Below are 12,933 nucleotides of genomic sequence, written 5' to 3'. Positions count from 1 at the left end.
ACCTCAAGATAAGTAACTACCAGTTCTTACAATGCTCATTAGAAACGATCATTTTAAGAATTTAGACACAAAAGGTGACCACCCTTTCTCAAGTGGCCCAAGAGGACCGTCTTTAAGTACCACTCCTGTGAAACTTTCACATGTACAGGTGTGCCCACTAGGCGACGTCACTGCTAAAGCTGAGGGATTACTCACCATAGGAGGAAATTCCATAGGGCTGTCCCGGCTGTGGGTACGTGGCATAGGCTGTAGCTTGTTGCATTCCTGTGGTAAACTGTGTTTGCCCATATGCAGCCATAGTTTGTGAGGAAGGGGTAGGGAGAATATGTGGGTATGGTCTGCTATTTGTCAGAAATGACAGAAAATAGAAAGCCCATGCATTAGATGGAAACATGCAAGGTAACTGATTAACAACCAAATCACAAATTCCAGTTAAAGATTGTTTCTTAATGTACAACTTTCAAGTGTAATACACAAAGAACCAAAATACTACAGTGTCCCTCCTAGGTGAGGCTCCAAATAAATTTGTGTAAATACATTTAAGTCTCTATGAAACACACTTTAGTTTAAATTAAGATGTAACATGTGGGCACCAGACATGACTCGAAATAAGGTAAAAGACTACTCAGAAAAGTTATTTATTGATTAAGAGAAAATATATCTTACTTGGAAGGATAAATCTGTGGTGGGGAGAATTGGTGAGACGGTCTTGGGCTGAAGCTACTGCTCCCAATGGCTGGAAAAAGAAAAATAATGCACAATAATCCAAGCAAAATACAAAATATGTATAAAGCATTGATATAGTTTCAACTGTAGGTTGGCCACATGAAACCGTAGATCTTTTGGACCCGCAGAAATGGCAATTTCATAAGTCAACCTAATAGAAAGTTAAACTATATTAAGGAACCTATAGGAACTGATCAAGTGATTCGAATTTTAAATCAACTCTTAGAAAACACAGTCACAATATTCTTAAATACCTGTCAGTGATGGCTTTTACAGTGGCAATACTTTAAGAGCGCAGGGAGTCCTGGCCACTGGTTGGAACGACCGCACTGAAAGAGGAGGGATGAACTTGAATTACAGGGCTGGGAGGGACCGGAAGGTCCTCTGGTCTACTGTTTGTGTTCAAGGGGACACACACCCCTGAGACTGTGTTACTGAGAAATGCAGTCTAATCTCCTCTCAGGGCAGTAGAAATAGGACAGATCCTCATTTGCCTGCATTGATTCAGCAATTTTTTTAAATAAAAATGCATTCCTAGAACCATCTAAAATTTCTCAAGTTGCAAACTAAGCCTGTTTTTTCTTGCATGGAGATGGATATTCCTTTGCCTTTCAGATATACGTGCTCCACTTCAGCGTTCAAGTCACAAAGGTTTTTTTTAAAGAGATTATTTAAGCATTCAAGCAGAATTTCATTTCTTTTTAATCACATATACTTGATTCAGTAAGTCTCAGAAATGCACGAAACTCTTCTATCAAATATTCTTTTACAATCATTCTGAACTAAAGAAGCAAAAAAAAAAATTTTTTTTTTTTTTTTACTAACACGAGACCTTAAAATGGTGATTCTGAGCTTCTTTCATTGCTAATATGGGCCATCTATTTGTGTACATAAATATCTACACACATTTACATATATACACATTTACATAAATATATACATATATATATGTATTTCCCCTTTTCCCTTCAAAGTCATCCTATGCTTTTCCTGGCTAAGATGCATATGCTTTGGCTACAATTATTATAAGATGTATATGTTTATTTTCTTCTACTAATAATCACTGTCTGCAGAGGCTCTATTATTTATTCATTATATTCTACATTAAAACCCTTCATAAGCTTCCATGAACTCCAGGTTTTATACATTTTCATGATATCACATCAGTACAGTTATGTTTCTCAAATGTAACTTTCTAGCTTGTGTTTGGGAAAACAGTGGTGGATTTGGCTTAGAATCTCAAAACCTATGACTAATCCTTTCCTGGTAAAGCAAATAGGCCTAACCCAGTGACAAGAGAATAGATGAAGGTCAGCAGTACTCATGCGACCTGCCAGACTTCAACCCTCTGGCTGTTGGTCTGGCAGAGATGGAGGCCATATTAATGAGAGAAGGCAGGCCAGCTTGGCTGGCGTCCCCCATCTCTTGGCACATGTTGGGTCACTACTCTGTTCCAGACATCACACTCCATGCTGCAGATGCAAACATGCAAAGACAAGTCCTCTCTGTCACACGTGGGGAGGCCAACACACAAATAGCTACGGGAGGATTAAATACAATTTATAGAAGGGAGAGAATGCCTGGACCGCAAGCACTGCCACTTGCCCAGGTCACCTGCGATTACAACCTTTCTACTCCCCTCTTCTAGGCCTGGAAAGAGACCAAGGGCAGAGAAGATTTATCCAGCAGAGCTGCTGGAGGGGTAATATCTTCCCTGGATCACCATAGATAGAAAGAAGTTTTTAAAAAATGAAACCACAACACAAATATGTACTACCACACAAAAAACCCCAAAGCCATCTGAGGATGGAAGCCGTAGAAATCCCTTTTATTCTTTTCTAGCTCTATCCCTGTGTTTTTCAAATTTGGGGTCACGACCCATGAAAAGATTGTAAATTCAACTTCATAGGTTCTTCTCAGCAATTTTTTGTAAACAAATAGAATAACAGAATAGAAGATATCGGGGTGATTATACAGCATAAGGTAGGTTCCGTGAAGCTCTGATTTAGATTATATGCATCGTACATGTGTGTACACATGAAGAAAGATTTGGGAGGTTGCAGAGTGTGGTAATACAAACATAGGTTCTGGAATTAGAATTTAATTTCAGCTCAGATTCAAGATCCAACTCTTCTATGCGGTCTTGGTCAAGTTATTTGATCCCTCTAAGCCTTGACACGTTCTCATGTAAAATGATGGCAGTAATACTACCTACACCTCATAGGATGGTTGTGAGGACCAAATGAAGTAATGACATAAAGCAAATAATACTGTGTTTTTGTGCAAGAAATGTTTAACATCTCAGATTCCCAAATTCCCACTATCTTTGCCCCCCACATTTGCCCTTTTTCTGTATTTTTAATTCTACTCAATGGACAGCATCACCATCTATCCAGCAAAATGCTTAAAAACAGGATTCTTTATCCCCGTTTTATATATGGGGCTAGAAATTAAGTAACGTGTCCAAGCAAATAAATAGGAAAGTTGGTATTTGAACCCACATCTGCCCACTCTTCCCACCAAAACATACTATCCCCTGACTCCCCTTCATAGAAACTAGAAACCTCAGAATCATCTCATTTTTTTTTCTCCCTCTGTGACTCTCAAGTCACCCATCTCCAATTCAGAAACACCCATTGAGTTGTCCTGCATTCTCCATCCCTACCCTCCTGTTCCGGGGCGGGTCCTCATTATGTCTCACCTTGACTAGAGAAACAGCCATCTAGCTACTCACCCTGCATTCCACCCACTGCCCTGTGACTCTCACTTCTGCCACCACATTGATCTTCCTTACGCGGAAACTTCTTCACGTCCATTCTCCAGCTCACAATCTCTCACCTGCGCTTATGCTATCCCTAGAAAAAAATTCCAAATTCCTTGGCAGACTATATAAAGAGATTCAAGCATCCACCCTCCTGTGGGTTTAGAGTTACATAGCATCTCCGGACTTGAGGACTGCCCGTGCACGTCATGCATTTTCCTGTCTGTCTTGGTTGGTCTTCATGTCAGAGCCTACTGCCATGTTAATGCTCTTCTTTCCTCCGCCTGTCAAACACTCTTCCACTGGGACTAAAACACCATTTTCTCTTTAGGATAATATCTTCTTTCTCTGTACTTTTTGGAACGTCGTAAACACTGGCAAAGTTGCACTCACCACACTACATGATGGTTAGTTTATGTAGTGTATAGATGTTAGTTTCCTCTGGTACCCGTGAGCTTCCAGGGCCAAGGACCTCCTACTCTCCTTTGTTTCCTAAGCACCTGGTAGGGCCTGGCATGTGGTAGGTAATCAATAAATAACATTTGTTTAATGAGACTGTGAGGTTTAGGTCATAAGCAAAGTAGATATTTTTAAACCATAATAACTTGAAAGATGGTTAAATTATTTTAAGTTATTTATAAACACACAACAATAAACCTGATCTTTGGCAGTATAAATGGGTCAATAGTTTTCCTTATTAAATAGATGTGAATAAGAACCCATGATGTTAAAAAAAAAAAAAAAAAAAAAAAAAAAAAAGAACCCATGATGTTGCCCGAGTATGTTGCTGCTACTTACCTGTGTGCACCTAAAATGATTGACTATGCAATGCCATGTAAACGGCCATACCCTTAGGGCTTTCTCTAAATTCAAACCCTTGTGATCTCTGTGTAGCCTAGAGTCAAGAATCTTCCACCTTTTACCTCAAGTACTTTTTTCCTTAATTGCCTAAAACACTTTAAACTTTTTAATAATAATCTAAGAATTCAGATTATTTTTAATTTCATGAGACCAGAATAACCTAAGGCAAAAAGAATGCTCCCAGGCCATTTACCAAGGTAAATAAATTGGTCCTCTTACCATTACTAAACTCCAAAGGCCACAAGGCAGAGCCCTGGGGATGTAGGGACAACAGGTCCTTCTCTGTTTTAGCACACTTGTTTCCTATCATTGCATTCTTTCTCCTACCTCTCACATGTAAGTTAAAGAAGCTCCCCAAATCTTACTGCAGGAAGGGAGAGGAGAAGGACCCAAGGTGAATTAATATTCACAAGCTACAGAATCCACTGAGAAAGTCAAGAGAAATCTGAAAATTAGCAAATCCTCACTTCACGGCTCCCCATCTCGTCCATGTCAAGATCATTCAGCTGGACAAACAGGTCAAAAGCCTAAAAGTTAAGTCTTGATTCTTCTCCTTTCCTCATACCCTTTTATCCTAAGTCCAGTCAGCTCTCCCTTCCAAATATAGGCTAAAAGTGACAACTTCTCACTCTCTCTTGTCTGCCACTCTGTTCCAGTCACCAACGTTGGCCGTGGCAATCAGAGAGGGCAGCCAGGACACCGCCCCCTGACCTCACCTTCCCTCCCTCTCCCTCCTCTCCTCTCCCAGATAGGATACTGGCACACTGCATCCTGCTTCAGTGGTTCCTCCAGGAAACACGTGGGCTAACACAGTCCTCTTCTGCACCAGGAAATGCTGGTCTCCCTGCTTCTCCTTACCTTCTCCCCACCCTTCTCCCAAAGAGAATTTTCCACATGACAAACAGTGATCTCTTAAAAACATCAATTAGATCATCATGTCAAACCCCTCCTTGCCCTCAACTCCAAACCCTGTTATCCTGTTTCATTCTGATTAACCCAAACTTATTCCTTCACTTCACTAAGACCTCTGCTCAGATGCCCTTTCCTTAGAGAAGCCTTCCTTCTAAAAGAGACCCTCACCCACTCTTCACCATAGTCTTTGATCTGCTTTCGTTTTCTTCAGAGCACTTTTCACTGCCTGTTTACTTATATTACCACTTACCTATTTATCATTTGTCTCTCCCACAAGAATGAAAGCTCCATGAGAGCAGGGACCTGTCTACTTTTTCACCTCTATATTCCCACTGTCTAGAACATTGCCTGGCACATAGTAGATGCTCAATACAGAATTGTTGAATGAATGAATCAGATCCCAAAAGGTAGATCTTTTCATGAACAATTACGAAAACAAAGAAATCATATTTGTCAGACATGATTTTTTTCTCCTCTAGAAATTTCCGATTTTCAAATACCCCCAGACATCAATGTTGAATGAATCCATATCAATTGGCATTTTATTTAACAAATGAATAACAAATTTGGGCTTTGTGGAAGTGGAAGCAGCAGCAGGCAAAGACATTTTGTAATCCCTCAAAGCATGTTATTTTCAACCCCAATTGTTCTTAACATTTTAATCATTAAAATATTGCTTTTCATTGGTCAATAGTAAATGAGCAGAACGTCACTGTATTTTAAAAACACAATAAACAACCTTGCATTTTTCAATTCAGCCACATGCCTTGGAAAATCAACCTCTCTCCTCCAGTCTCCCCACACCAGGATACCTGGCGATTTCCCTGGAGAAGAGCGAGCCTCACTGCCTCCTTAATGCTTTAAGATGCTAGGGTTCCTTGAAGGACAAAGGTGGAAACAGCTATTACCAGTGTCAGGATGACTCCATATCTTCTTTAACCTTGCTGTCTATTTCCTTAAGATACCCAGAATATTAGGGATGTGAATTTTTAAGCTATCATAGAGAAGGAAGGTAGGCATAGTGACCACAGAGGTAAAGACCATCTTGGAGTTAATTCTTGGAGATTGCTTTCTCCAGCCTCCTCTTCCTCTTATAAACCCTAAGTCCTATTCACAGCCACTCCAGCATGCCATGCTTTTCACATCTTTACTCTTGAAAGGTGGGGGGAGAGAAGGAGATGCGGGGGAAGGGGGGTGGAAGAGGAGGGGGAAGGAGAAAGAGGAGAAAAAGAAAGAGGAGGAGAGAAGGGAAGAGAAAAAGTAAAAGACAACAGTAAATGAAGGTCCATCCCCGTGGTGCTCTGTGCCTATGCCTTGACCCAGATCCCCAGGTCACCTGATCCTTTCCTCTGCGTCCAACACAGACCATCAATCTATGGCAAATGAGATTCTCTACAGCTTCAGTCTCTTCACCAAACTATTCCCCCACCTTCCGCTAAGCCCTCCTCCAAGGCCCTTACTTCTCCTGCGTATCTTTTCCCAGTAGAGGCTGCTCATTCTCTCAGATTCCAGAATAACAAAGACCTAAAAACACATCCTTGTTGTTTCTTCCAAATCATTGTTTTTCTGCTCTCCCATGAAACCCTCCCTTCTCTGAGGTTCCTGACAACTCTGTAACACTTCCATGAATGACCCACCTCCTAAGCACTGCCTTGCATTTATCAAAAACTTTAGTATTTGACTGTGTCCCCTGACACATCCCAACATCATCTTGGGTCCTGCATCCAGCGCTTTTCTCATTTCTGTCTTGGCCTCAACTCTGGCCTTCTACATCAACCATCAAGCTCAAGACCACATCCTGGACCTCTTCCTCCATTCCAGTCTTAAACCACAACAGCACTGACTGATTTCATTTGTTTATTTACAAACATGTACTGACCACTGCATATGAGCTCCATTCTATGATGGCCACTGGGATTGTAAGTGTGAACAAGACAAACAGTCTCTGTTCTCATAGGGCTACAGTTTAGCAGGAGGAAAGATGATGCAAAGTAATTTTTAAAGGAGTGATAAAGGCTGAGGTAGGGAAGTACAGAGAACCAACTCCAGAAGCATCAGGTGGAGACCTCACTGAGTTCTGAGATTAAGGAAGGAACATCCTCTTTTCCCAGAATTTTCATTCCTTTATTCCCATCTCATCTATTCTCCAACCCATCAAGTGAGGCAGGCCCCCTGACATCCTTATCCTCTCAATTTATTATCCCCTTCCTTCACTTTTTTCTATCTATCCTAGATACATGAAGTTATTTGAAGCTCGTCTTTTACTGATATCCTCAATTTTCTTATAATCTGCTTTACACTTAATATAAGTAAACATTTTCTCATGTCATTAAGTTTTTTTAAAACGCCATTTTTAAAACCTGTATATGAATCTATCATATAGACAGTGCTTCCCTGAAGTTTCTTTCCTGCCTTCACTTCCATTTCAATACTCTTTTTCTTCTTCCCCAATCACCTGTGCTTTCATCTTATCCTCTACCCATCTCTTATGTATTGGTTTTCCCTGGGTTCTGTCTTCAACCTTGTTATACCCTGCTAGCGTCAACTCTCTGTACACTTTCAGAATTTCCATTCCAGATCTTTCCTGAGCTCCAACATCTTCAGGTGCATCTTAAGTCACCACTAACAAGCCCCAAACCGAAGCCACCACCTTTCTTCCTCAGTCATGCCTCTCAGATTCCCTCACTCCTCCCTTCTCTCTCTGCTTCACTCATCCCCCCCATGCTCATTGGTCACTATGACCATAAATTCTATTTCATAAATACATCTCAATCCATCACCTTTCCACAGCCATTGCCAGCACCCTATCTCAGGTCTTCAGCATTTCTTGCGAAAACCCCTAACTGTTCTCTCCCCTTCAGTTCCCCGGCCTCCCCTCCATCCTGCCTGAGTCATTCCATAAGGGAAAGTGATCATGCAACCTGATGCCTCCCGTGGCACTCAGGATAAAACACACATGCCACGTGGACCACACCTGCCTGTTTAGACTCTGGCCCCTTCTTCTCTGTGCAGCACACCCCACACTGCTCACACCAGACACACCAAGAATGCTGAACCATCAGTGGTGCCTCCAAGTTCCACACCTCCGTGCCTTGGTCTCCTCCCATGGACCACTCCATCCGTCCAGCTTCCCCATCCTCAATCCTACGTGTGCTTTATTCCTACACATTCTTTAAGGCTGAGTGCAGACATCCTCTCCAGGAAACCCTCCCTGACCACCCCACCCCAACTCGGTCTCTGTTGGGTCCTTCCTGGGTATTCTTAGGGGTCCCCGGGCCTCCCTCTGGCATTATCCAGCTGTACTATGATGGCCTGGTGATTACTTCGCCCTATTAAGTCGCAAGGCAGGACCATTCTCATACATCTTTGAATCCATAATAGCACCAAGCACACTGCCTGACATAAGTCAAATTCTAGTAAATGCTTTATGAAAGAACTATGGGTGTAACACCTGTTGTTATTTCCTTACTGCCTCCAGCTGGTATAATCAGCATAAAAGTTGTGCATCTGCATTTCATTTTATATCTATGTAGAACTCCTTCTAATTGGGGTGTATGTGAAATGACCCCAAGAACTAGATGAAATCAATCACAAACTTACAAAAGTATAGCACTTCCGATGGAGAGGTTTCATAAACACAGCAGATCACTTGAAAAGGGTTAAAAAGTTGAAGAATTACTTCTGATAAGAATGAGTTTTAATTGAAAGAGTCCAAGCTGGGTGATTTGGCAAAGATACAATCAGATCCTCACAGTGAATTTATTATCAGTCACTTTCTTATCAGCAATTTCATCATCAGGGAGGTGAAACTTGTATGTTTTGTTTGTTGAAGGCAGGCTTTCTCAATATGAAAGAGATTAGAAAATTAATTAAGAATCTAAAGCTGCTTGACAAAGTCTGACCTCTAGTTGACATGACAGTTAGGAGGATGCCGTGGCAAGTCTGTTTAGGGGCTATCAGAAGCCAAATTGTGCGTGATTAGAAAAATCACATAGGGACTTCCCTGGTGGCACAGTGGTTAAGAATCCGCCTGCCAATGCAGGAGACACGGGTTCGAGCCCTGGTCCGGGAGGACCCCACATGCCGCGGAGCAACTAAGCCCGTGCGCCACAACTACGGAGCCTGCGCTCTAGAGCCCGAGAGCCACAACTACTGAGCCCACATGCCACAACTACTGAAGCCCACGGCCTAGAGCCCGTGCTCTGCAACAAGAGAAGCCACAACAATGAGAAGCCTGCGCACCGCAACGAAGAGTAGCCCCTGCTCCCTGCAACCAGAGAAAGCCCGCATGTGGCAACGAAGACCCAACACGGCCATAAATAAATAAATACATTTATTAAAAAAGAAAGAAAAATCACACAGATGAGAGACAGAGGGAAGGAGTCATTAACATATTAAAGACAATTTAGAGAAGACGGAGAACAATTCCCCTTTTGATTTTTTTCTCCTTTACAGAATACCAACATTTTCAGCAAACACTTCATCACACCGAACAAAAACATCAGAATTGCAAATATGTGACGCTGAGAAAAACTATACAGTATTACACAGACAATATCCACATATATACACATGCATATACACACATATATTTGTATATGTAAACTAGGAAAAATAATGTTTCATATTACTGTGAAAATCTAATATTTATTCCTTACCTGAACCTGAGAAATTGTCTAAAGACCCGTCTGCTGTTGTTGAAACTATTTCACTGCTGCTCATTGGCTCTGTTTTAACTACAAAAATAAACAACATATATCATATACCCAATTAATATTTATAAAGGCACAGTAGAGAAGATATAACATTCAAAATAATTATAAGAAAATCATTTAAAAATCAATCTTTTCATATTTGAATATAAATCAGATTAATATTCCTAATAGAGTCTTTTTTAAAGAAATTCCCATGTTAAGTTTTTCTTCCTAAGGAAATGATCTATTGTGGCAAGTTACCTTTTAATAGAAACACTTTAAAAGTAGTTCAATTCACTGTTGTCTTAAATGTTTACTAAATTGCTTACTAAAATAAATAACTTATGTCTCAAAATTTACATAATGTGGATGTGAAATTATTTCCTTGGGTTTGTAGCCATTCGGCCAAATAGAGTCCAAAGGATAGAAGAGAAAGACTCGAAGAAGTGGGAAATAACACCAGCTTTCACGACAGGTGCACGCACACACACACTTTCTCAGTTATCCAGCATGGCTAAAAAACAGAGTGCTCACTTTAATGGAATGTTATTACCGCCCAGCCGTGCCAATTCATCAAGGTCTGATGTACACTTAGTACCAAAACCACGCTAAATATAAATGAAGCAGAAATAAAATTTTCCATTTAAAAATAACAATAGCAGACAGTTTGTGGAAAGCATAACCTTCGGTAAAGTCCCTTGGGTCTGTAAACTAAAAACATTTATCTTTAGGCTATAGGTTCTCCAAAGCAAATCCACTGCACTGATATAGTGAGGGGATTATTGCATCCCTACAGATAAGGCAGAACACCTCAGAACCCTATTTTCCCTAGTTTTAGCTTTTTTAAAATAAAAAAAAATAGCATCATTGTTTTCCCTAGAAACTACTAGTGAAGTTCTATCATTGGAATTTGCCTAGCCTACTTTGTGGAAATTATACATCCCTACTAACTGGTTTTCAAGAAGAGTGTAATAATATTTTAGAGGCTACTTAAAAATCAATAACATGTTTTCCAAAATGAAGGCCCTAACAAGAGAATATTTGGGGTGGCTTCTCTCACCAAGTAAACACATTCCGGAATGGGAAAGGATGATGGAGAAAATGCAGCTTTTCCTTCTCTCAACACTGCCAATCTCTTATAAACATCAGGCAAAGGACAAATTCACCCTCTTGGGCCTTCAAATCTTTTACTAGTGCATAATGAGGAGTTCTAAAATTCACATTATAAATAGTTGCAGCAGATAGTCAGTTTCAAAAAAAAAAAAAAATTATTTAGACGTCTCTAAACCAAGTTGAAAAATAAAACCAGTGCGTCCAAAGGGAATCACTTCAACTGATTGTTTTAATGTAGACCAAACAATAGTGTAACTGAAGTTTTCACTTTTCCACCAGTTGTTTCAGATTAGAAGTCTTAGTTGATGCTAATAAATTCTGATATAAGCCTGTATTTCCCTCCTCTTTTCACGCCTCCAGGAAACCTAATGATTTTGCTCTTCATAACCATTATATAGCTACAGGTTTAGGAAGGCAGGGACACCACTGCTGGTGCACGGTTTCATACCCAGTTGCCCACATCCTTATTTTACCTCTTTAAAAAGAACTCATATAACACCCTGTACATAAAAAACAATGGTTCTATTTCACTCTATACTGGACAAATTACCATGGGATCTGAACTCAGTATCAAATACCACACACCCAGAAAAAGATCAGAATTAGGCCCAAGGGGAATGGGTCCTACAAAGTACCTACTATGTGTCAGATTCTTTGTAGACATTTTGATTCATCTCTTTAAACAATTCTACAAGTAGGTCTCGGAACACAACACACAAACTCACTAGTTACGTACTGTCTTCTTGTTTCACAGGCAACAACTGAAATCAGAGGGGTTAGGAAATTGCCCAAAGTCACACAGTAAGTGGTAGAAATGGGATTTCATGCTGGATACTTTTTATTCCAAGTCTTGAAAATTAGCAGTAAGTGGCACTTCCCAATAATTAGAGCTACTCGACAACAGAGTAAGGCACTGCCACACATTGTGGACATAGTGCAAAGCAAAAACCCTGCAGTCCTTGATTTCCTAGAGCGTTAACACTTCCAGGCTAGTGAACTTGCTGGAAGATCTCAAGAAGGTCCACGCCCACCTGTCTGCCTGGGAAAGATGGTGAAGAAATTTACAGTGTGAGATGTTAGCCCAGATGACTTCTAAGTCTTTGCCAAATCTAAGGTCTATGAATCTGCAGACCGGACTATAAAATTCACGAAAGCTTGACTACGCCAAACCACTCCTACTCCTGTACCCCAAGACCTACCCCAGCTACTCTCCATAATTAGCTTAATCAAGTACAGCTTTCACTCCCAAGAGGCGCATTCAATTATACTTGCAATGCCATTAAAACTAGGCAAAAAGAATAGGAAGGAAACGAAGAGGATACTTTTTCTTTTAGGCCCCCAGCCCATTGCTTTTTGCCATTGTTCAAATATACTCATCTATACACTAAAGAATAAAGACTCCCTTTTCCTGATGAACCCAATTTTTTAAAAGGCTCACTGTTGAAGAGAAGAGGCAGTACATAAAGGAACTACCAGGATATTCGTGATTTTATCAGGTACTGTAATTGAATCTGTGATCACCAGCCACCTGATGCTAAAGAGACTGGTGATTTATTGTGATGGAAAATAGTTTCTGAGTGAAAGCCAAACAAACAGAGACCACTGCTGGCTTTGTGGTTGCCAAGCATACACCCACCAGAAAGTTAAAAAGAATAATCTCTGGCCACCAAAACTTTACCCATCCTCAGTAGCGCCATGACATTTATAAGTCTGTCACAGGTGATATAATAGAGCACCTTTCTAAAGCTTTGAATTTAAAAACACAACATACTGAATTTTTTTTTAAGTTTGAGAGATTTAAAATGCTGTCATGTCTGAGAACAATGATCCCATCTGAGCTATTTATCTGAAAAGAAAAATCTATGA

The 12,933-nt window shown here is 40.4% G+C and overlaps 1 protein-coding gene across 15 annotated transcripts in view; it reads right to left on the bottom strand.

The window, feature by feature from the left end:
• The window catches only part of EYA1 (EYA transcriptional coactivator and phosphatase 1), a 324,909-nt gene that overhangs the window by 118,695 nt on the left and 193,281 nt on the right, over positions 1 to 12,933 (bottom strand). For 11 of the 15 annotated variants that reach the window (XM_082363451.1, XM_082363452.1, XM_082363442.1 and 8 more), the window contains 3 exons: positions 9,919 to 9,996; positions 667 to 736; positions 196 to 341 (listed from right to left, as the gene is read on the bottom strand). In XM_082363451.1, coding sequence (XP_082219577.1) covers positions 196 to 341; positions 667 to 736; positions 9,919 to 9,996 — 294 coding nt within the window. Of the gene's footprint in view, positions 1 to 195; positions 342 to 666; positions 737 to 3,460; positions 4,206 to 9,918; positions 9,997 to 12,933 lie in introns of those variants that run through there. The other 4 variants (XM_082363446.1, XM_082363448.1, XM_082363455.1 and 1 more) reach the window with 3 other exon arrangements.

Source organism: Balaenoptera borealis, assembly GCF_965194805.1.
Source record: "Balaenoptera borealis genome assembly, chromosome: 17".
In the NCBI taxonomy this organism is placed as follows: Eukaryota; Metazoa; Chordata; class Mammalia; order Artiodactyla; family Balaenopteridae; genus Balaenoptera; species Balaenoptera borealis.
This window is presented reverse-complemented; position numbering and strand designations above follow the sequence as displayed.